This window comes from Gigantopelta aegis, chromosome 14, assembly GCF_016097555.1.
Source record: "Gigantopelta aegis isolate Gae_Host chromosome 14, Gae_host_genome, whole genome shotgun sequence".
NCBI classification, from domain to species: Eukaryota; Metazoa; Mollusca; class Gastropoda; order Neomphalida; family Peltospiridae; genus Gigantopelta; species Gigantopelta aegis.
Window position 1 is genome coordinate 50,283,920 of NC_054712.1, and position 24,224 is coordinate 50,308,143.

The 24,224-nt window shown below is 36.1% G+C and overlaps 1 protein-coding gene across 1 annotated transcript in view; it reads left to right on the top strand.

The window, feature by feature from the left end:
- The first annotated feature begins 203 nt into the window (after positions 1-203).
- The window catches only part of LOC121387952 (conserved oligomeric Golgi complex subunit 4-like), a 35,190-nt gene continuing 11,169 nt past the window's right edge, over positions 204-24,224 (top strand). The window contains exons 1-21 of the mRNA XM_041519136.1: positions 204-326; positions 5,114-5,196; positions 6,171-6,285; positions 7,003-7,104; positions 7,494-7,566; positions 8,224-8,417; positions 9,333-9,489; positions 10,564-10,670; positions 11,605-11,657; positions 11,899-11,995; positions 13,457-13,499; positions 14,576-14,694; positions 15,077-15,162; positions 15,861-16,086; positions 17,323-17,385; positions 18,652-18,708; positions 19,885-20,031; positions 21,368-21,451; positions 22,065-22,166; positions 22,882-23,010; positions 23,791-23,882. Of these exons, the coding sequence (XP_041375070.1) occupies positions 204-326; positions 5,114-5,196; positions 6,171-6,285; positions 7,003-7,104; positions 7,494-7,566; positions 8,224-8,417; positions 9,333-9,489; positions 10,564-10,670; positions 11,605-11,657; positions 11,899-11,995; positions 13,457-13,499; positions 14,576-14,694; positions 15,077-15,162; positions 15,861-16,086; positions 17,323-17,385; positions 18,652-18,708; positions 19,885-20,031; positions 21,368-21,451; positions 22,065-22,166; positions 22,882-23,010; positions 23,791-23,882 (2,252 nt within the window). The remainder of the gene's footprint in view (positions 327-5,113; positions 5,197-6,170; positions 6,286-7,002; positions 7,105-7,493; positions 7,567-8,223; positions 8,418-9,332; positions 9,490-10,563; positions 10,671-11,604; positions 11,658-11,898; positions 11,996-13,456; positions 13,500-14,575; positions 14,695-15,076; positions 15,163-15,860; positions 16,087-17,322; positions 17,386-18,651; positions 18,709-19,884; positions 20,032-21,367; positions 21,452-22,064; positions 22,167-22,881; positions 23,011-23,790; positions 23,883-24,224) is intronic.

The following is a 24,224-nucleotide window of genomic DNA, read 5'->3' on the forward strand; positions in this document are numbered from 1 at the left end:
GAAATGCCGAGATAGGCCTATGTGCGAAATTCATAAAAGAAGACATGTTGCTTCTAATTAAAAGCAATAACAGATGTGGCAGCGTCAGATTTATTCACCAATACCAAGTTTCATAATTACTGTTTTGACTTCTAAGTGCATGTGCTGAATTATACCAATATTGATGATTTTAAGAAATCATAGTAGTTTTTTAGAAACAGCATATGGATGTCAAAATGGCGACGTCCAGAGGCGATGACACGTCTGCTACACCAATGGATTCCATTGAAAACCTAACAGATGTTGATGATATTCAGAAAGCATTAGATGATCTGTGTACAAAAGAGGTATATTTTGAAGAGCTATTGTAAACTAATACTAAAATGCATTTATATATCGACAACTACCCTAAGATTTTGAGGTTGTAGAACTTTTTGCTTCTCGAAGGGAGATAACTCTAAATTTATGAATGTCAGTTTTGTAAAAATTGTATTCGTACACATTTGTCAGTATCGTCTTTGCTCCTTCTAGCGACGAATAATTATGCATATGCTAACTTTAATTCAATAATTGCCAACATGACGCAACAAGAAAACCTGTTACCCGCTGTTTCCACAAATTGTCGGCACAACCAAAAAAGTGTTGGTTCCTTGATTGGCGCACTAACAGCCAACTAAATAATTTGATGTATTGACTATTGTGTTGTCAACGTCCCTAACTGTGTTATACATCCAACTCCGTCCACTTTGTTTTGTCGTGCACGGTTCCCGTAATAAATATCCGATTTGTTTTTGTCTGTCGTTCATTTGTGAGGTTTTTCTTCACAGTTCTAGAACACCTTCATTAGCAATAAAGTTTAAACAAGTAAGTATCTAAATACCAAACTTTACAAACCCCTAAAACCATAAATTTTATTAAGTTGTTTTTGTTTATTCCTTAAAATTATCGATATCGGATCCACATAACTCATAGAAATTGATTTAAAATGGAGGAAGATGAGTTAACATTTGGTGCGTGTCACATGACCTCACACGTGCCAGATCAACAAGGCCAAATCATTTAATTTTTATGATTTTTAAGACCCCTGTTAAAATTTGTTTTCAGTTATTATATTCGATCTGCAAAAGTTATTAATAAAGTGACTTTTTGTAAAACGCTTTGGGAAATCCCCCACTGCTCAGTCAATTTGACCCACATCAGACCTTTGATGTAGCATCTGGTATTCTGTTAGTAGGTCAACATGCCGACAGCAGAGAATGATTTTTAAAAAACCCAGCTGATTCTTAGCAGACACTAGTTTGGACATTTTGGTCTTATCACATTTGTACATCTATGCTAGTGGTACCTCAATTGGCGAGTAAGTGGTATATAAGCACGTTAACCTAGTGAGATATTAACATTTGACTAATAAAAATATGTGTTCAGATCAGAATACATTTAAAACAACAAGCAGAATAAATAACATTATTTTATTGATTAATATCACATAAAATAGGGATATGAATTTATTGTTTTAGACGGATCGGTATGATACAATGCAGGTATGAACACATACAAATAATAATACAATTTATCTTGCTACCTACACACGTTACTACAGGTGTTATTCATTATGTATTAAGCTTTCAACAAGGTACGATTATTTCGTAAGACTTTCTGTGGTGTCCTAATTACTGGGGAACTGCCGTCATTGTCTAAAAGGTGGCAGACAGTAGAGGTATGATCACATGCCGGTGAAGACAGAGCTAATTACTACATGAACCGTTCTTTTGTTCTTGAATAGAAGAATAGAAGGCATCCAGTGTCGACAGAGTGTTTTTTTCCATAACAAATTAACGGTATCTGAATGGGACTTAAAAACTGTGCCGGTTACAGATAACGCCGGTTTGGACAGAGTCCACTCTCTCTGTGTGTGTCTGTATACACACACACGCACACATGCACAAAAAGGATGTTTTTAATTATGAAATACATCGTTCTAGGCTTGGTACCCTTCACAGGCATAGGCAGGATTTTATGTTGGGATTGGGGGGGTGGGAGACAACCCACACTATGTATATAAATACCGGTAAATGTTTATGTATGATTTTATAAAATTTAATAGTTTAAAAAAAAGTTTGATGGGAGTGGGGGTGGGGGCTGTTCCCGTTGGCCCCCTCCCTACACCACTGCAGGGACAGTGCATGGCCGTAACACTTTTTAAAGAGGCACTTTTGTGGGTTATATTTGTTGTATCTGTGAAAATGTCCTTCTCAATTGAATTTGAAAGAATAGTCTAGCAACCTCGAGCCGTACCAGTATATTTTACAATGCCGCCCCTGCTCTGGTATCCTCCCTGCCTCCTGCCCCCTCATCCTCCCTCACCCTTTTGAGCTCTAGTTTAGCTCATGCTCATTGTAGTTTCTTGTTTGCTGTACATATCATGCGCAGTCGTAGGATATGTGCCGGTGGGGATACAGGCTTGGAACAGATATGTTTAAAAAAATAATAATAAATAAAAATAGGTGTCATATTTCCATTACGCACGGGTTCTGTTGAAGAGCCACTTCCATACAAACCCTGTGATTGTCAGTTTGTTTAAAGTTCGGAAAAGCTGCTTCTTTGATACATCCAAACACTAAACAATGGTTCACCATATTTTACATTTGAAAACTATCTCCAAAAGAATATTCCATCCATACCATTCAATTCAATAGAATAAAATTTTTGCGTTTTATACACATTGCAAACATATTTTATTATACAAAGAACAAAAGAATTGGGCACAAGTTTGACAACTTACAAGGCCCTCTTCTATAGATATACATACACATTTCACCTTCCCAGTAAAATGTCTGAAAGGCTGCGAATCATGCTTTCATGTTATGCCAGTTAGCGTGTCACAGGGTCACATGACTTGGCGTTTTGGCACTGGGATGGGAAAAACGGGACTTTGTATTGCGAATATATTAAAAACGGATAAAAAAAAAATTTTTAAATTTATTTTATTGATACTTCATATATATTGTAATTTTAAGGTACATTTTTTTGTATACGAAGATACCAAACAATAGTGAATTACGTTTTTGATAAATGTGGACCTTTAAGATTATTGATATTGGCTCCACTTGACTTGTAGAAATTCATTGAATTAGTGGAGGAAGATGAACTATCATTCCATCCGTGTCACATAACCTCTCGCATGCCAGATCAACAAGACCATATCATTTAATTTTTATGATTTTCATCCCCCGTTAATTTTGTTTTCAGTTATTACATGTACATATTCAGTTTGCAAAAGGTATGCTGTATTTTGTGCCCCATCTGTAATGAATAGTAGACAAAAGTCCATTCAGAATAATTGTATTATGTAAATAACTTTTACTTTACGTCCACGTTTTTTTTTTTTTTTTACCTTAACTGACTGGAATATATTTTATTTCACTTACCCTAGTTAACTGAAAAATGTAGTACATTCTTTCGTAAGTATCGCATTCATGTTTTTGTTGTTAGCCGAATGCAATTTGGGCATCGATGGTACTGTTCACAAATTCATTAATAATCTCTCACAGCTGACGCTCAAGCACCCCACTCAACAAATCACTCAAGCCCCTGAATGTCAGATGTAATGAATTGTGGGGTGGGGGAGGGTAGGGAATAATTGCAACATCTGCACCCTACCACTTCAACAAGCGATCAGCATCCAATCAGTGTCCACTATTCATCTAACAAACACCCTACACCTACATCATCAGTTTGCATTTGTTTTGTTATTTTTTGTTTGTGGTTGTAAGATTGTGTAAATTTCGAATGTACTTATATTGAATTTATATTCAGTAAATATCTTTGTCATAATTAATAATTTATGCTGCAATTCAAAATAATCAGTTAACTTACAGTTTTAAATTAAAAGTTTGTTTAAGGGTAAATGAAATTGACATATATGATCAAAATGTGTTATAGTCTGTTCCCATAAAGGTCATAAATTACCTGTTTACTGACATCTTTATTTTAATTACAAGAGTAAACATCACCTTGTACATCAATGAGAGCCAAAACAAGTGAATGCTAAATTAAGTAGTGTATCATTAAATAGATATTTACAAAATATTTACTTGTCAGTTTAACATGAAAGAAATAATTGACGAAAATAATTTTTATTCTATTTCCAACACTACTATAGTAATAGTAATACCACATACATGTACAAACTTCGCACAATAATGACAACTGAAGAATATCATAATTGTAATGATATGCCACACCGCATCAACCATAGTTTTCTTTTTAATCCTTAATAAAAAGTGGTATGTGCTATCCTGTCTGTGGGATGGTGCATATAATTATAAAAGATCCCTTGCTACTAATGGAAAAATGTAGCAGGTTTCCTATCTAAGACTATTTGTAAAAATTACCAAATATTTGACATCCAATAGCTGATGATTAATAAATCAGTGTGCATTAAACAAAACACACTTAAGCTTTAACCTGGAAAAAAAAAAAAAAAGTACGGTATGTACACAGAAAATTGTCTTTGTATAAATATATCAATTAAAATAGCAGTATGTTCTATGTAATTCAAGTGCTAACTGTGATGTCATATGTTAACCTGTCAGTGACCTTTATTAAATTTTGCAATTCTGGTAATATAATATACAGTTTAAAATAGTAGTAAATGAAATTATTTGGATGTACCATACATATACATGTAATTCTTACAGGCACAATATACACATTGTGATAATGAAACTGTTGCTAAAGCTCAGTCTAGAATGTGTATAATTATGTTTATTTAACTCTTAAATGAATGATTTTTCAGTTACCTATTGTGATACAAAAACTCTCATAATACCCATTCCTATGGCTAAGTTCAGTCTAAAATACACATAATAATGTGTACATATAATGAATAGTTTTTCAGTTGGCAATGCTATATAGGCTATCTAGTGTGATACAAAAACTCATAATACCCATTCCTATGGCTAAATTCAGTCTAAAATACACATAATAATGTGTACATATAATGAATGGTTTTTCAGTTGGCAATGCTATATAGGCTAAATATTCTGATACAGAAACTCTCATAATACCCAAGCGTATTGTTATTGTCCCTCTAGATTACACATACTAATGTGTCTAATGAATGATTTTCCAGTTTGTAATAGATGAAGAGCTCAAGGACTTGCTAGACCACCAGAACATGCTGGAAACCAAGATGTCTGGGCTGCATAAAGCTCTGTAAGTACTACACATCATTCTGTACAACTATGGGTACACCAGACCTGTCACACTGTCGGTATGCTCATATCCAGTCACATCTGTCTTAGGTGCTGTCTCTGGCTTTACCAAAGGCAGGACGTAGCCCCCTGGGAAAATGCTCACTTGATGTGCGGTCGGTCTAGGATCGATCCCCGTCAGTGGGCCTATTGGGCTATTTCTCACTCTAGCCAGTGCACCATGACTGGTATATTAAAGGCCGTGGTATGTTCTATCCTGTCTGTGGGATGGTGCATATAAAAGATCCTTTGCTACTAATGGAAAAACTTAGCGGGTTTATAACTGTCTTTACCATTGACTGTCCACTGCAGTGAATCAAGAGCACAAGAAAACAGATTGTTTTCTATAAACTGATTCGCTGTAAAATCAATGAAATTGAATGTCCCCCTCTCCACATCCATCAACCTTATTTCAATTCAACCCCTGCAATTAAGAATGTCATTGAAAAACACCCTGAAAATAGTCCACGGCAAAAAAGTACAGTGGAGAAGTAAAAACTCCACAGCAATCTCCACAGCAATCTCCACAGCATTGCCAATGTCCACCGTCAATTGCAGGGGTTGTACATTTAATATAATAATATTGAAAATATAAGCAAATTAAAAAAATTATGATAATTCTTCTAAAATTATGAATTTGGTTCATCACAACAAACATGGTGTGTGCAAACATTGTGCTTGTATTAATGATTATAAACTCATACTGGGTAGATTTTAAAAATTCAATAATGTATTTCTAAGTGTTTAAAGATGTATGATGTATAAAGATGTAATTATTTTGATGGTATCCTTTTATTGCTAATAATAGCATGAATATTATGTAAATGACATTTGATTTTTGCTGACTTTTGTTTGTGCTGTTATGTTAATCTTACAAATTATGTTACGCTTGTGCTTGTTTATTATTTAACCAGTGATGCTTTAAATACATTTCAGACCGAACCTACAGATCCTAAAAACAGATTCTCGTCAGCTGAGTAGTATGATTTCGTTCACATCAACGCTGGCTGAGAACGTCAGCAGCAAAGTGCGGAAACTGGACGTAGCCAAGGTCAGTAACTGTAGTTTGTGTTATACATAAGAGAGTAAAGGAAAGGAATGTTTAATGACACCTCAGCACATTTTAAAGTCACAAACCATAGGTACAACCCGTAAAAATGGACACTAAGTTTGGTTAATCCACAAACCCGTAACACACTTGGATAAAAAAAGTAGTGTTTTATTTAACGATGCACTCAACACATTTTAATTACGGTTATATGGCGTCAGACATATGGTTAAGGACCACACAGATTTTTTTAGAGGAAACCCGCTGTCGCCACATGGCTACTCTTTTTACGACAGGCAGCAAGGGATCTTTTATTTGCGCTTCCCACAGGCAGGATAGCACAAACCATGGTCTTTGTTAACCAGTTATGGATCACTGGTCGGTGCAAGTGGTTTACACCTACCCACTGAGCCTTGTGGAGCACTCACTCAGGGTTTGGACTGGGATCTGAACCCAGTACCTACCAGCCTGTAGATGGCCTGCCACGACGCCACCGAGGCCGGTACACTTGATAAAGTTATAATAGAGTCAAACAAGAGTCTGTGATGTTAAAAAAGGGCATCTGTTGACAGTTTGAGCAAAATGTTCATGCATATTTAAACAAATTGTTTTATTTATTAGGTAATGCCGGTATTTATATATATAGATACATGTTGATTTGGGGGTTTCTTTTTGTGACTGAAGTGTGTGTTTATTTTGAAGTTGAATGTTTGATTGTAGAGTCGTGTCACAGAGTGTATTCAGAGAGTAGAGGATATTCTTGATCTCAAGTTCAGTACGGATGGAGTTCAAACAGCGCTACAGAATGAAGACTACGAACAGGTCTCAATGCTTTAATATTCCTCCCATTACTATTGCGTTAAACAGTCTCTCTATTAACATGGATCTGTAGCAGTTTACCGACTGAAAATGCAGAAAACAATCATAAGAATTTAAGTATCATTGTTTTATGAATTTGTATCTTTTAAGTTATTGGTAAAACAAAACAAATAGTTTTTATTAATTTATGTGATGGACTTAATTAAAGTTAATTTAGTTATGTGTACTATAACCAATGAAAATGCTTCTTACATTGTAGACAATGCTCAGATCTTTGTAATATACTTAGTGGTGTTGTATCCAATGAAAATGCTCCTTACATTTCAATCAGCAGGTAATTGTAATTTTAATTACTAGTACCATATCTAATGAAAATGTTTGTTACATTTCAGGCAGCCGCTCACATTCATCGTTACAGAAACCTGGATGAGCATGTCATCCGCATGAGTGCAGATGCTGATGAAGGTCTCTTGTTGTTTTCTCTCATTTTATTTTGTTTTACTTCACCACACACACACACACACACACACACACACACACACACACACACACACACACACACACACACACACATATATGCATGTAGGTTGTTTTCCACTTATCATAAATGTTTATTTAAATGTTCCCTTTTATATTGCAAAAATAAGTAGACTTCTTTATGGTTGAAATAAATGTGTAATATTGGTTTTGCCCAATATTCCATTCACAATTTAATTATTTACTGTTGTTATCCTACTGGTAATTCATGTTACCTAAGGTGTGGGAATAACTAACGTTTATTGTTGAACTGACATGTCTAGGTAAACAGAAGTTGATTTTGCTTAGTCGTTTTCATCAGTTAATGATAGCCATATATAAAGGGGTGACTGAAAGGTTCTTGGCTTAACTAGGACAGATTTGCCCTATGGGCATGCCTACCTGTTACTTTATGCATTAACAAAGAAGAATTCTTCCTGTCCTTCGAAGAAATCCTCAACAGCATGAAGAATATATAGAACATTTCAGCTAAATTCAGTTGTGTGGTCTTTTTTGTTTCCAACAATTAATGATAGTCATATAGATTACATGCTCTTGTCTCTTCCAACAGTTAATGATATTACATATTAACTCTGTAATTGACAGGTAGTACACTGGACACGTCATTTCGGTTACTGCATGAAGCGGAAGAGAAGCTCAAGTCGATTGTGACGACTAAGTTTGATGCGGCTGTGCATGCCGCGGATGTCGCATCTGTCGAGAGATTCTTCAAAATTTTCCCGCTTCTTGGTCAACACGACGAGGGGCTGACGAAATTCGGAAAATATCTCTCTGCTCAGGTTTTGTTTCTCATTTCTATTTTTAAATTATTTTTGTGTTTATATTCAGTTACGGTTCAAGCACATTATTCTGAACACACACCTCAGCCATTTTGGCTGTCTATCGAAGACCTAGCCCGAGTACTCTGACTAAGAGAGCTAGACAGACATTTGGACATAAACACGCTCTCATTACAGTCAGAGACCAAGCTACATGTATGTATTTTTTTGGCAATTGCCGACAACCAAAAAGTTGTCAAAGATTTCCACTCTAATAGCACAACAATCCTATGTTTGACATCAAATACATTTACATCGACCATTTTCGAGTTACTTGATTAAAAAAAATTCTGATATTAATCACTAATACACACACTACAGAAAGAAACCCGACAGCACCCACATTCAGCTAAGCTTAATTATTAGTTGTTAGTAAGAAGGAAGGTGTAATGGTTTTCCATCTCCCCACTGAACCATTAAAATACACACTGGATTGAGCTTGTCCCAAGATTTGAATCTAATAACTACCAGCTTTAGAGTCAATATTGTAGCATTGGATTAACTCTGGGTTTCTTTTGTGAGGCAGAAGGGTTCTTGACTGACATGCGAGGGGTCACAGGATTGATCTTCTTCAATGCACTTGTTTTTCCCCCTCATCCCAACCATTGTAAATCAAAAGCTGTGATATTTAGTATCCTTCCTGTAAGAAAGTGCATGAAAAAAGGGATCCTTTGTTGCTTTTTTTATAGGAGAAGCATTTGTGGTGACAGCAGGTTTCCTTTCTCTTTCTATCTCTTGATCATATGCTGACGTTATCACATGTTAAAACATCAAGCAGCTATAATATTCAATGTATTGAGGTGTCATTACACATTTTCTCAAAAAAACATTCTTCACTATATATCTATATAAATTTATTTATTGTTATTTTTTTAGTTATCCGAAACGGCTGACAAAAACTTGAAGTTAGCTCTGAATTCTGACCCGGATGACAAGAGAGCCAATGTTTTATTTGCTGACACTATCACCCTGCTGTTTGAGGGCATCGCTCGAGTGGTGGAGATACACCAGCCACTCGTAGAAACATATTATGGTAAGAGTTAGTGGAATGAATAAATAAATGAATGAATCAATGAATGAACTAATGAAGTGTTTCCATATGAGTGTCTTTGGTGGCCCCATTGGGCTGTTTCTCATTCCAGCCAGTGCTACACCACTGGCGGTAATAAAGGATGCTGCATATTAAAGGTTCCTTGCTGCTAATCTTTTGTGTTTCAGCAACATGTTTCCTCTCTCATCTGTGTTGTCCTTAACCATACTCATGTTATGTCCAACGTCACATAACCATAATTAAAATGTGTTGTGCGTTGTTAAATAAAACATTCCTTCCTTCCTTCTAAATGAGTGACATTGTGCCAAAAACTAGACCCATGGAAAACGACCCTAACGAGAGAAGTGGGATGTAGCTTAGTGGTAGCATGCTCACTTCAAGTGTGATGGGTCGTTGGATCAAGATCTGTCGGTGGAACCTTTGTATTATTTCCAGTTCCAAGCACTTGCTACACATCAAAGAATTTGCTAAGCCACGGTTTGTTATGTCCTGTCATTGTTGGCAGCAGGGGAGGGGGGCGGGATTTAGCTCAGTCGGTTGAGTTCTTGCTTGAGGTGCTTGCGTCGCAGGATCGAACCGCCTTGGTGGATCCATTCAGCTGATTGGGTTTTTTCTCTCATTCCAACCAGTGCACCACAAAAGGACAAAGGCCGTGGTATGTGTTTTCCTGTCTGTAAAAAAGTGCATATAAAAGATACCTTGCTGCATTAGAAAAAAGGTAGCAGGTTTCCTTTGATAACTACAAGTCCAAATTACCAAATGTTTGACATCCAATAGCTGGTGATTAATTAATCAGTGTGCTCCAGTGGTATCCTTAAACAAAACAAACTTTTCATTTTTGTTTGCAGCAGGTGTCTTCTCTGTATGTAGTCTAAACTGTAACAATACTTCCATCATGGAACCATCATATAAAAATAATGTTTGTTTTTTGGATCACATACTAAAAACAAATATAAAAAATCAAGGTTATGTTGTAAAAAAAAATAGTAACCTTTGTTTCTAACGTAAATGTAGTTTTTTTATAATGAATTTATGCTTTATTATGATTTTTTGTAGGTCCCGGTAAATTAATAATCATCATGAGGTTACTACAAAAAGAATGTGACAGACAGTCAAGGAAGATCATCGAACATTTCAAGAGACAGAGAGAGTATGACAGAATGGTAAGCCTTCGACTGTTTTATATTTTACCTTTTCACAAACTAGAATTGATTAAATGAAAACAACAAAAACTAATAAACAGAATACAATGTAATTGCCTCCAAGGGAATTCTGGCTGTTAACTGTTTGAAGCTTCATGAACATTTCTATACAACTTATCTACTCGTGACTGTAATAGGCTTATTAAAAATAAGCCAGTAATGGGTGAATTTCATCAGTTATTTTAACTTCCACGCTGGCTACTTTTTTTAATTATAATTGACTATCTACACTACAGACTAACTACATATCACTACATACATGCAGCTACCTACTTTGAAACCTAATGAAAACCAAATGACCACCCAGGCTTTATTATTTATTACTTGAGTTTCACAAATTGGTCATAAACAGTTGTCTTTTTTGCCTTGAAGGGCGGGATGTAGCCCAGTGGTAAAGCACTCGCTCGGTCTTGGATTGATCTCCGTCGGTGGGCCCATTGGGTAATTTCTTATTCCAGTCAGTGCACCACGATTGCTATATCAAAGGCTGTGGTATGTACTGCCCTAAAAGATCCCTTGCTGCTAATCGAAAAGAGTAGCCCATGAAGTGGCGACAACAGGTTTCCTCTCTCAATATCTGTGTGGTCCTTAACCATATGCCTGACGCCATATAACCATAAATAAAATGTGTTGAGTGTGTCCATAAATAAAACATTTCTTTCTTTCTTTTTTCATTGCTTTGATTGTTTCAGTGTAACATTAATCACTGTTTCTATTAACATGCTTCTGCTCATGATTAAAGTACTCAGCTGTCTTAAATCCACGTCTTAGCATGCCCATGACTTTATTCTTTATTATCTTGCTTTTTCAATTTTTTGTTAACTCCAAATCAGTGTGGTCATTTCAAAGTTTTGAGTACCTGATTTAATATGTATCATCATCAAATTCTTTTCAGAGTCAGCGAGTCCATCAGAGTCTGATGATTTTAAAACAGACGTCAGCTGACAAGTGAGTGTTGTGTTATTTACTTAATAAACATCACAGTCATCTTCAAACCACAAACACATATAGATTTTTTAATATTTAAGCATTTTGAATAAATTCATCCAGTTTTGCTTTCTTCCCATAATACATCTTTCTTGAATATCAAAGTATATGTGCTAGAGGCTGAAGACCTGTAAATTATGAATATATATATTCTGTTTTCTTTTTAAGACTTTTCACTGTTTATACCATTTATTTCTTACAGGTTGGATCCGAGAGAATTGGACGTACTACTTTCTGAAGTGGTTTTAATAAACGCAAGATCAGAATTGTATTTCAGATTTTTTCGCAGACGCAGTGTGGTATGTTAATCTTTACTATACAATGCCATCTTTATGGGGTTTTCCTTTTGTTTTTCTTTTTTTCTTCTTTTGTTTTTTGATTTTAGAGCTGTAATGTCATACAGTTTATACCTGTGTAAATTAAACAAAGTCTTGTTTAACACAGTATACAATTCTATAATAAAGACAGTATATAATTTTTTAAATTTTATTTAGGTAACAAAATATGTTGTATTTGGCTTCAGCATACCTGTACATATTAACTGTTACACTAGTGTAGTAGTGTAGGTATAAAATGCTCCTACTGGCAGTAGCTAGTGGGAATTTCCCTATTAGCTCAGTTGGTAGAGCACTGGATTCTCGTACTGAGAGTCCGTGGTTCGAAACCCCTCAGTGGAGATTGATTTTTATCTGTTACATTTGGAGCCGACGTAGGGACTGGGTGTGTTCTTAACACAAGAATACGATTATAACCCAGTCAGGACCAGTAACAGTTCAACTTCCCGTGGCCCACAGCTCCGGCACGTAGCTTCACTTGAGGGGGAGTATGTAGGAGCGTAGGTATAAAATGCTCCTACTGGCAGTAGCTAGTGGGAATTTCCCTATTAGCTCAGTTGGTAAAGCACTGGATTCTCGTACTGAGAGTCCGTGGTTCGAAACCCCTCAGTGGAGGTTGATTTTTATCTGTTACACTAGCTTCCATATCTTATCAAGTGAATATTATCATACTGAGAGTCTGTGGTTCGAAACCCCTCAGTGGAGGTTGATTTTTATCTGTTACACTAGCTTCCATATCTTATCAAGTGAATATTATCATACTGAGAGTCCGTGGTTCGAAACCCCTCAGTGGAGGTTGATTTTTATCTGTTACACTAGCTTCCATATCTTATCAAGTGAATATTATCATACTGAGAGTCTGTGGTTCGAAACCCCTCAGTGGAGGTTGATTTTTATCTGTTACACTAGCTTCCATATCTTATCAAGTGAATATTATCATACTGAGAGTCCGTGGTTCGAAACCCCTCAGTGGAGGTTGATTTTTATCTGTTACACTAGCTTCCATATCTTATCAAGTGAATATTATCATACTGAGAGTCTGTGGTTCGAAACCCCTCAGTGGAGGTTGATTTTTATCTGTTACACTAGCTTCCATATCTTATCAAGTGAATATTATCATACTGAGAGTCCGTGGTTCGAAACCCCTCAGTGGAGGTTGATTTTTATCTGTTACACTAGCTTCCATATCTTATCAAGTGAATATTATCATACTGAGAGTCTGTGGTTCGAAACCCCTCAGTGGAGGTTGATTTTTATCTGTTACACTAGCTTCCATATCTTATCAAGTGAATATTATTGGTAGTGGTAATTAGTGATTTTTGGGTTGCTTTAAAAAAAAACATTACAATTTGTAAGCATACATTTTACTTTATTATGTAGTGTTTTTACCCAATTTAATTTTTTTTTTTTTTTTTTTTTGGACAGTCCGATCTTGAAATTGGCCAGCAAGATGCTAACAAATTAGCAGGTAAGATTGGCTACCTTTAGATCAATAAACAGGAAGTGAAGTAATACCGCTTTCTATTACTATGCCGTTGTTTTGATTTTCTATAATGAAGTCATACAACATATGCCTTGCTGCAGTATACTTTTTGAGAAATAATTGGTTGGTATGAAAATTCAAATTTGTTTTATTAATTAAAAAAAGAAGAAATTTATTCTTCACGTTTTCAATATTAAATATATATTTATTACAATATTGACTACTAAGGGTTTGTACACAATTTTTCAAACAGTATGCTATGGGAGAGAGGATTGATGCCTCATTTGCTATGGTGTACAGTGAAATCCCTGAAAACTGGATGTTGTTTTACAGTTCCTTTTTAAATATTAGTATCGAACAGAACTCCTCTAAATCAGATACTGCTTAAACCAGACTTTTTACTTTGTTCTGTGGTCCTATAAAAGATCCCTTACTGCTAATCGAAAAGAGTAAGCCATGAAGTGACGACAGCGGGTTTCTTCTCTCAATATCTGTGTGGTCCTTAAACATATGTCCGATGCCATATAACCGTAAATAAAATGTGTTGAGTGCATCGTTAAATAAAATATTTCCTTCCTTTTCTTCGTTCTGTGGTTGTCCAGTTTAGAGGGGTTTCGCTGTATAATAATTAAATTTCCGTTACATTCAATACCACATAACATCATCCCATTGGTCGAGACATGGCAATGGGAGTTTGTTCAATTCTCGATAAACATAAAAATTACGTCGTCAGAGAACATCATATCTGATGACGTCATTTTATTTGGGCAAGTTGTTTTACTGAGTGTTATTGTTTATAGACCAAAAATAAATCAAAATAAAGTATGACGTTTTAGAATTATTATTGGCAAGTATGATTCAAATTCAATTTTCAAGTATTGTCTGTTATTTCTTTTATGTTCATCTGAATATGAAAAAAAATCATCTGCAAACTAATGTGAGAACGGCTTAGCCGATTCACAGTTTGCGAATGACTTTTTCTGTTCATACCCCAATGCACGTAAAAGAAATAACAGACAATCCGTAATTGATTTTGATTGTAATGTGTTTTACATTTTCAGAGGAAACAACCAATATTGAAGAATTTTTGAACAATTGTGATTTAAGTCGACTCATGCAAGAGTTGGTTGGTAGCTACATTATGATGGAGGAATATTTCATGAGAGAGATGGTGCTTAAGGTACAAGATTTGTTTTAGTCTCCTACTAGTTCAACCGGAGGGGACTATGTCTGTATGTCTGTCAGTCTGTCTGTCTGTCTGTCTGTTCCTCATAGTTTTCTGGACTTTTTTTTCACAATGTGTTAAGATATTGCACTGAAATTGTGTATGTATACAGCTTTATCAAATAATGTTACAGATCATGTTTGACTTTCATGACGAATTACCAATTTTGTCTATTGGTGTCACTAAACAAAACAAAGTTTTAACTTTATTCTGTAGGGACGTTCATCAGTATAGTTTTGAAACCAGATCCACAATTTGTTTAGTTTAATGTGTAATACGTGCTGATTAAGCAATGTGCTGGGGAGGTGTTGAACTAACATTCCTGTCCTTGATTCAGGCTGTGCATGTAGACAGTGTGGAGGAGGGATCTCAGACGTCTAGCATGGTGGACGACGCGTTCTTCATCGTCAAGAAAAGTGTCAGGTATGCACATGTACACACCTGTTGTACTTTAATTGTTGTCAATGTGTTGTTTCTTAAAACACCTGTTGGTGAGAACATTGTTTGTTATTTTTTATAACACATACTAATAGCAGACATATGTTTGATAAAAATTTAAAACCATACAACTGGTTGCTCATTGGTGATTACCAGGGTCCCGTTCTATTAAGTAATCTTAGCCCTAAAATCGCTTTGTTGGATGGGGCTCAAGCCATCACTGCCAATGAACAAAAAATAAATATAGAAAAAAGGAGCAAGATCGAAATTGATTGATCTGTGATGAATAAGTTAACCTGTAATCATGATACATAAGTAAACTACACATGCTAGGGTTGTAAATAGGTTTTTATTAGAAAAGATCTTCAAATTGTCTTTAAACCTGGTTGTTTTAGTTTTTTTGAGGATATATAAGAAATAGCTTTCTCTTGTTAGATAAATTTTAAAACAACTTGCAAGATAAATGGTATCTAATGGCCACTCATGTAGTATTTTCTATTTAATTTTCTTCTTCACAAAACTATTGATGTATCTTTTACTACATATTTCACCAAGATAATTATTTGTTACCTGTAGATGTGTTATACATGTAGACTGTAAGGACAAGTAACAACCTCTGTCTGTCCATTAATCTGTCTGTCTGTTAAGAAAAGCATACTCTTTAATATCATGTATTGTTCTAGGCGTGCAATATCCAGTTCAAGTGTTGATGGAGTCTGTGCTATGTTGAATCATGTATCTTCAATTCTCGAGCAAGATTTTCGGGAAGTTCTCTTTGCCAAGCTTCGGTCCGGTTTTCCATCTGGTTTTGATCTCCAGCATGCTTACAACTTGGTACAGTCGAGTTTCCAGCATGGAAAACTGCAAAGTTCTGATACAGAGAAAGAAAAAGCACAAAACTCATTTTTGGTAAGAATACAAAACCTTAAGTAACCACACCACCATTTGTCGTTTTTGTTACTTGTTGTAGCAGCTTATTATAGCTGGGTTTAGGAAATACTTCCTCGTAAAAAATACTACAAAATTCTGATGTGCTTTTTGAAATCTTTCTTTGATGATTACACGGAATGCCACTTTTATAACAGCAACACGAGGTAGTGCTCATGCTTAAGTGATGCTAATCAAAACAACTTGTGGTCGACCTATGTTGATAGTTTTACATGGTACTTGTCAGTTGAGAGCACTCCCTAAAATTAGTAGTCACATGATCCTGCATGGAGTATTTAATGGTGGTGTGTAACCTTAAGCCATTGTTAACATAATTAAAGTGAACCCATATCACAATTACCCTATGCTCTAGTGTTGGGAATTGGTTGAAATATTATTTTCCATTATAATAAAAAAACACCACTACTTTGCTCCACACTTAATCGCTATTGATTAAACAGTTGGTAGAGCACTCGCCTGAGATGCTTGGTTCACAGGATCGAATCCCATCATTGAACCCATTGTCTGATTGGGTTTTCCCCCCATCCCAACATTCATTCACTCCAACTTACTTTCTTGCTTATGTCCAATTATGGTTCAGGCACACACCTAAGCTATCTGAGCTGTCTGTTCAGGACAGTGGGCCTGTGGTTAGTGGTTAGTAAGAGAGAAGAGGGTGTAGTGGTCTTACACTTACCCATTAAGTCGTTAAAACTCACTCTGGGTGGGAGCCGGTACCGGGATGCGAACCCTGTACCTACCAGTCTTTTGTCCAATGCCTTAATCACAATACCACCAAAGCTGGTTACCCATCCCAACTAGTAGCTCACACTGATGTATCAAACAGGGGTGGGAATTCTCTCGGATCCGCGGTTTTCCTCTCGTGGAACATTGCATTTCCTCGCATTTTAATCATCTTTTCCTCCAAAATGTGTCAGATGGCACAGATTTTAACCTAGGATTTCAAGAATTTCCGGGACGCCTCTAGATTTCCTCTTTTTTACAGTTCAACAATTCCCACCCCTGAACAAAAGCTGTGGTATTTCTTGTCGTGTATGTGGGAAAGTGCATATGAAAGATTCCTTACCGCTAATGGAGAAACGTAGCAAGTTTTCTCTAAGAATATATATCGTTATTAATAAATGCTTGATGATTAATAAATCAGTGTGCTCTAGTGGTGTCATTAAAGAAAACACATGTGAACTTTGTGTGTTTCAGGTGGCTTTGAACAATGCTGATACCAGCTGCGACTACTGCAAGGCACTGAAAATGAACTTGGAGGTAGGTGTTGTATTTTACTTAAACTCCTATCAGTGTATTACAGAAGGGGTACAGATGATATGGCTGTACCACGTTTTTTTTGTTTTGTGGAATATATTTATTGTATCTGTGAAAATCTCCTTCACAGGTGAATTTGAAAGGAGAATCTGGCAACCTCAAACCATACCACTATTTTTTTTACACTGTGCTACCCTTATATTAGTACAGTGGAACCTGTCAAAACCGGACCCTCTGTAAACCGGACATTTATCACAGTCCTTTTTTTAAAATCAGTAAACAACGTAACCTCTCTAAACCGGATACCTCTTAAAACTGGACATTTTACATGGTGCCACGGGTGTCCGGTTTTGAGGGGTTTCACTGTATTGTGTTTTTCACTTGTTACTTGCGTCCTACGTGCATTGAGTTTCAGATTAAAAAACAAAATGTTTTACATGGAACAGGCAGCTCATTAATGAATGAATACATACCAATGAAGGACATAGGAAGTGGTACGGCCAGACAGGCCGAAGCCTGACCAGTCTTTACCCTGATTTTTAATTTAAAGAAAAAAACATTTGTATGGTGCTGTGTTCGAAATAAGCACTTGTCAGTTTGTCGAGACAAGTAAAAATTTATTTGGACAAGCAAAATGTGCCTCGGTCATTGTCCAGTGGACAAGTAAAAAAATTTCAGTGCAGTTTCATTGTTAGCAATCACAAACATCATCCTGATACTTAAATAAAATAAACCATTTATTTGGACAAGTGAAAATATTGGATGACAAGTAGATTTCTAGATGTATTTATCCGGTGGACTAGTAAAAGATTCTGCTTATTTCTATCACTGTGGTGTTGTCAATCCTGCTCACAATATAATATTACTAAGCACTGTCGATGAAACATAAATTTCTGCTTCAAAATGCTGCAGAAAGCAGTAAAAAAACATTTATTTAAAAGAAAATATGAGTGCTGGGTCTATGCGTTGTGGAGTCAAAATAGTCCTTACCAATAATTTTAGGTTTCCTATGAGCCTGCTGATTGAAAGAATTTATGGAATACAAATTTAATTCACTACTGGAGTAGTTATGCCTGCATAAAATACATAGGAGTAATGAGTGAGTGGATGAAGGCTTTCGTTGCAGGCAATATATGTACATTGGCAATATATTGGCATCCTGAACTTTTCTTGCAGTAGCATTGAAGTTGACTATTTCACCTTGCCACACTCATCTTTTTAATCAACAAATTATCATTTATTTTGTCTCCCCTTTTTTTGTTATTACAGATGGAACTAACCAAACTTCATCCGCAGTGCACTGAACAAGCCAAAGCTAAGCTGGAGGTAATATCACATTGTATGAGCTTTCAGCTTCATATCCACTTCTCTAGTGCAACCATTGCTGCACAACTGATATATTAGGAAAGGAAGGAAGGAAATGTTTTATTTAACGATGCACTAAACACATTTTATTTACGGTTATATGGCATCAGACATATGGTTATGGTCCACATAGATATAGAGAGAGGACACCTGCTGTCGCCACTTCATGGGCTACTCTTTTCAATTAGCAGCAAGGGATCTTTTATGTGCACCATTCCACAGACAGGATAGTACATACCACAACCTTTGTTACACCAGTTGTGGAGCACTAGCTGGAACGAGAAATAGCCCAATGGGGCAACCGATGGGAATCGATACTAAACCGACCGCGCATCAAGTGAGTGCTTTACCACTGGGCTACATCCCGCCTAATTGATATATTAGAGGCTGTGGTATGTGTTATTCTGTCTGTCGGAAAGTACCACTAATATCAAAGATAGGTATTCATGTTAAGAGTGAGGTTAAGTATTTTTGGAATTGGGAAGTACTGAACATTTTACAACACATGACGGGAATCAAAATAAGTTACGAATCTTCATTCGAGACCAGGAGATTGTTACGTAACAATGAAAACTTTGTTCTTAAAAAACTCTTGTACGGCAAAACCAACACCACCTACACTTCGATCAGTTGTGTATTATTCAAATATAATATAAATACAGTGAGAATTAGTGATATATGAGTAATAGTGTATTTTCAATAAGAAAAATAATAGAATTATAACTTGATGTCGTAACCTGTGGGTAACCAAATCTACATTTCGTAATGACTTATACATGAGCTAGCGTACCAGATACTATGTCTTTGTTGATGCTTGAGCAGACCTTATTATTTAGTGGGAGCTATCACTCCAGCTCCCAACTCCTGCTCCCTAGCTTCAGCTCCCCATTACTCCCCTGTGACAAGTTCAAGGAGAGCAAATTATAGTTCCCCATTACATGTAAATTTTTAAAAAATGTACCACAAAAGGATTTAATATCAATACTCAATATGGCAATATCTTAAATGGATCCCTTAATCTAAATTAGGGGAGCAACTAATCGCTCCTCTTGATATTTTTCATGGTGAGGTCTGTTGACTAATATTTGCCAAATCCGCAATGCATTGGGGTGTTGTTAAAACTTCCTTTGTTTTCAGAGTTGTCTCACTGATCTGGGTGCGGTGTCAGTGAAGTTTAAGGAGGTGGTGGAGTTCGGATTCTCTCAGCTGTCAAGCAGCGTGGTGAAACCTCGCATACGGCCGCTCATTGACACATTCCTAGCAACCAACCACAACCTAACAGAGGTAGACGTCAGTTATACTACCAGTATTGTTTTCTCATTGACATTTCTAACAACCAACCACAACCTAACAGAAGTAGATGTCAGTTATACTACCGGTATTGTTTTTTCATTGACACATTCCTAGCAACCAACCACAACCTAACAGAGGTAGACATTTGTTAATCCTCCATCGGTCCAATGGGAGGGGACTATAGATTTTGTTTTTGTCTGCCTGTCAGCCTGTCTGTCTGTCTGTCTGTCGGCCTGTCTGTCTGTCTGTCTGTCTATCCCAGATATATTTTTCCAGACCTTTTTTTTCACAATGCCTCAAGATATTGAGCTGACATTTTGTGTATAACCTTTTCATGTACTGGAGTTTTGTTACGATTTATCTATTTTTGACAGTTATGGCCCTTGGACTTAGGAAATCACAAATAAATGTAAAAGTTTCATAGATAATGTGGTGAACATTTCTACTCACACAGAATGAGCTCTGACAAGAAATAATAAACAAAGTTAAAGTTTGTTTTGTTCAATGACACCACTTGAGCACACTGATTTATTAATAATTGATTATTGAATATCAAACATTTATTAATTCTGACATATAGTCTTAGAGTAAACTCACTACATTTTTCCATTAGCAGCAAAAGATTTTTTATACGCACTTTCTCCCAGACAGGACAGAACATACTATGACCTTTAATAATTAGTTTTATACTAGTTTATAATAATGAATGCTGATGAAGGAGAAAATGCAATGTAAAGTAATATGATAATGTTTTAGGTGTACATTTTTAACTAACATAAAGGTTACCGTGCTGGCTAGTGTCATATTGCAGAAACCCACAGTTAATTTCCGACAAAATATCAATCATTACCTGACATTATTTCGCCAAATTAAAATAAAATTCACTAATTCTTTTTTAAACTTTGCAAGTGGTACATTTGGTGAGTGTCATGGTTAACCCTGCTTGTTAAAGAACCAATGAAAGATTTACACCAGTGCGTTCATATTTTGAGGACGGGATGTAGCCCAATGGTAAAGAGCTCGATCAGTGCATGGTCAGTCTGGGATCAATCCCTGTTGGGCTATTTCTTGTTCCAGCCAATGCACCACGACTGGCATATCAAAGGCCATGGTATGACTACTCTGTCTGTGGGATGGTGCATATAAAAGATCCCTTGCTGCTAATTGAAAAGAGTAGCCCATAAAGTGGCGACAGCGGGTTTCCTCTCTCAATATCTGTGTGATTCTTAACCGTATGTCTGACGCCATATAATCATAAATAAAATGTGTTGAGTGCATCATTAAATAAAACATTTCCTTCCTTCAGTCATATTTTGTTTTATTTCAGGAGGATTTTTCGAATTTTGAGGCTAATGACCCCTGGGTCCAGAATTTCATAGTGAATCTCGATACAATGTTTACTTCATTCAAGGTATGTTGTCACTATTTTTCAGTTTTGTTATCCTATTTTGTGTAATCGTTTTGTGTTTTATCCTGCACTACAACATACCAGAAGGCTTGTTTCATTTGTTTTATTACATACCTATTCAATCTCAACCATGTGATAAATTTATACATATGTGCAATCTGGTTTGCTGCATTGTAAGATGTTTTCAACTGTTTTTAACAATTAAACTTACATATTATATATATTTTCTTGTTTAGAATATCAGTGTCTGTATATTCAATGTGTTTCTGGTCATACTGATATTTGTAATAAGCCCAAATTGGATTTTGTCTTAAAATAATTTTGTACATACGAAAAAAAACATTTTAGGAAGTAAAACGAAATTTAACCTAGTACAAATATTAGAACAATCAGAAACATGTTTTAATATACAGCCACTAATATTTTATGCAGAAAAATATATTTGGTATGTAATTACAATTGTTAAAGTCTCTGTTAGTCAATAACATCTTAAAAATTGCAGCAAACTCAGGAATGTCCCTTTAACCACTGCTAACTGTGACAGTTTTGTGACAGTGTAATACACATACTTGTATATAAATTTAGTGTTTTTTAACACAAACATTATTTATTGCAGGACTCCTTAACCCCTTCTAACTACGACAACTTTGTGACGGTCATGACTAGTGAGATTGCGGTACAGCTTGAAAAAGCCATTACAAAGTCGGCCTTCAACAGAGTAAGTTTATTTGATATAGCTCAGTGTTTCACACTTAATAAATAAAATGGAATGTGTGGGTTTTGGTGGGTTTTTTTACACTTCAGCACATTTTAAATTATGGTCAAATGTTGCCTGAAGAGAAATTTGTAAATAGGAAGATAATGAGAGAGTGAGTGAGGGAAGTGGGAGAGGAAGGGTGGAGGAGAAAAAGACAGGTAGATGGATGGATGGACAGATACAAACTGACTGACAGACAGAAAGACATAGAAATAGAAGAGAGACAGACAGGGCGAAAGATGAGAGAGAGAGATGAGAGATCGAGATGAGAGATGGAGAGAGCTAAAGAGAGATGAGAGACAGAGAAAGAAAGAAAGAAAGATGAGACAGAGAGATGAGAGAGAGAGAGAGAGAGAGAGAGAGCTAAAGAGACGGAGAGAGAAAGAAAGATGAGAGAGATATGTGAGAGAGAGAAACAGACATGGGCAAACAGGGCAAAAATAAGAAACAGGAGAAAGGGGGTGGAGAAAAAGAGAGGGTGCGTGACAGAGTTTGAAACATTGCGAGAGAGAGAGAGAGAGAGAGAGAGAGAGAGAGAGAGAGAGAGAGAGAGAGAGAGAGAGAGAGAGTGTATGTGTGAGTGTATGTGTGAGTATGAACAGTAAGATACACTATACAAATTGATATTTGATACTGTTGTATTTTTCTTTATACTGTTATATTTCAATGTGTTTAGCTCGGAGGACTGCAGTTTGACAAAGAGTTACGATCTCTTGTTGGTTATCTGAGTTCCGTCACAACGTGGACTATACGAGACAAGTTTGCTAGAGTTACACAAATGGCGACAGTACTCAACTTAGAAAAGGTATCACTGTACAGTAACTTATTTTTATTTTTACATATTACGTCAGATTTGCCAAATGTTCACATGCTATTGCCCGTGATATATAAATAAATGTCCTTTTAACTTTAATTAATTCAGCTGACTTCAGCTCACTAAAAACTGTCACAGTGATGTCTTGTTTATAGGTTCTGTCAATTCAAGTGTCTGACATGCAATAGCTGATGATATATAAATCAATGTCCTTTTGTGGAGTCGTTAAACAAAACAAACTTTTAACTTTGATTAATTCAGCTGACTTCAGCTCACTAAAAACTGTCACAGTGATGTCATGTTTATTGGTTCTGTTAATTCGGGGGTTCCTGCATTCCTAGTTTGTAAGGACAAAATATGTACATATATATTTGCTTCTTTCGAGTCTAGGGGTGGGACGTAGCCCAGTGGTAAAGCAATTATTTGATGCACAGTCGGTCTACGATTGATTCCCGTTTGTGGGCCCATTGGGCTATTTCTCATTCCAGTCAGTGCACCATGACTGGTATATCAAAGGCTGTGGTATGTGCTATCCTGTCTGTGGGATGGTGCATATAAAAGATCCCTTGCTACTATTTGAAAAAATGTAAGAGGTTTCCTCTCTAAGACTATACCTCAAAATTACTAATTGCTTGACATCCAGTAGCCGATGATGAATAAATCAGTGTGTTCTAGTGGTGTCGTATTACATACCTATTCAATCTCAACCATGTGATAAATTTATACTTATATATAACTTATAAATATATGTACTTATATTGTTTATTTCAGGTCTCTGAAATCCTCGATTACTGGGGCCAAAATTCCGGACCCCTCACGTGGAGACTGACTCCTACAGAAGTTAGACAGATACTAGCTCTCAGGTAGGCCTTGTATATCCAATGACTAGTGCAAACAAAACTAGAATACTGAGTAATCATTGATTTTTATAGGATTAACTTTTTGTTGTGTTGCCAAAATGTGGTAGACCTACTTAAATGTCGTGGATCAAGAAGGTAGAATCATAAATTTGTATTATATTTTTGTTGTGTTCTTAAAATCCTTGACATCACTAGTCAGTGAATTAAATGATAATTAGACCACCAGGAATAAAAGTGATTTCACAGTCAGTGTTTCTGCCAGAAAGAAATTTTTGGGTATGGCACTGTGGAATTGAATGCAAGCACAGTCAACAGGGGGTATGAGGGACCCACCCCCAGAAAGAA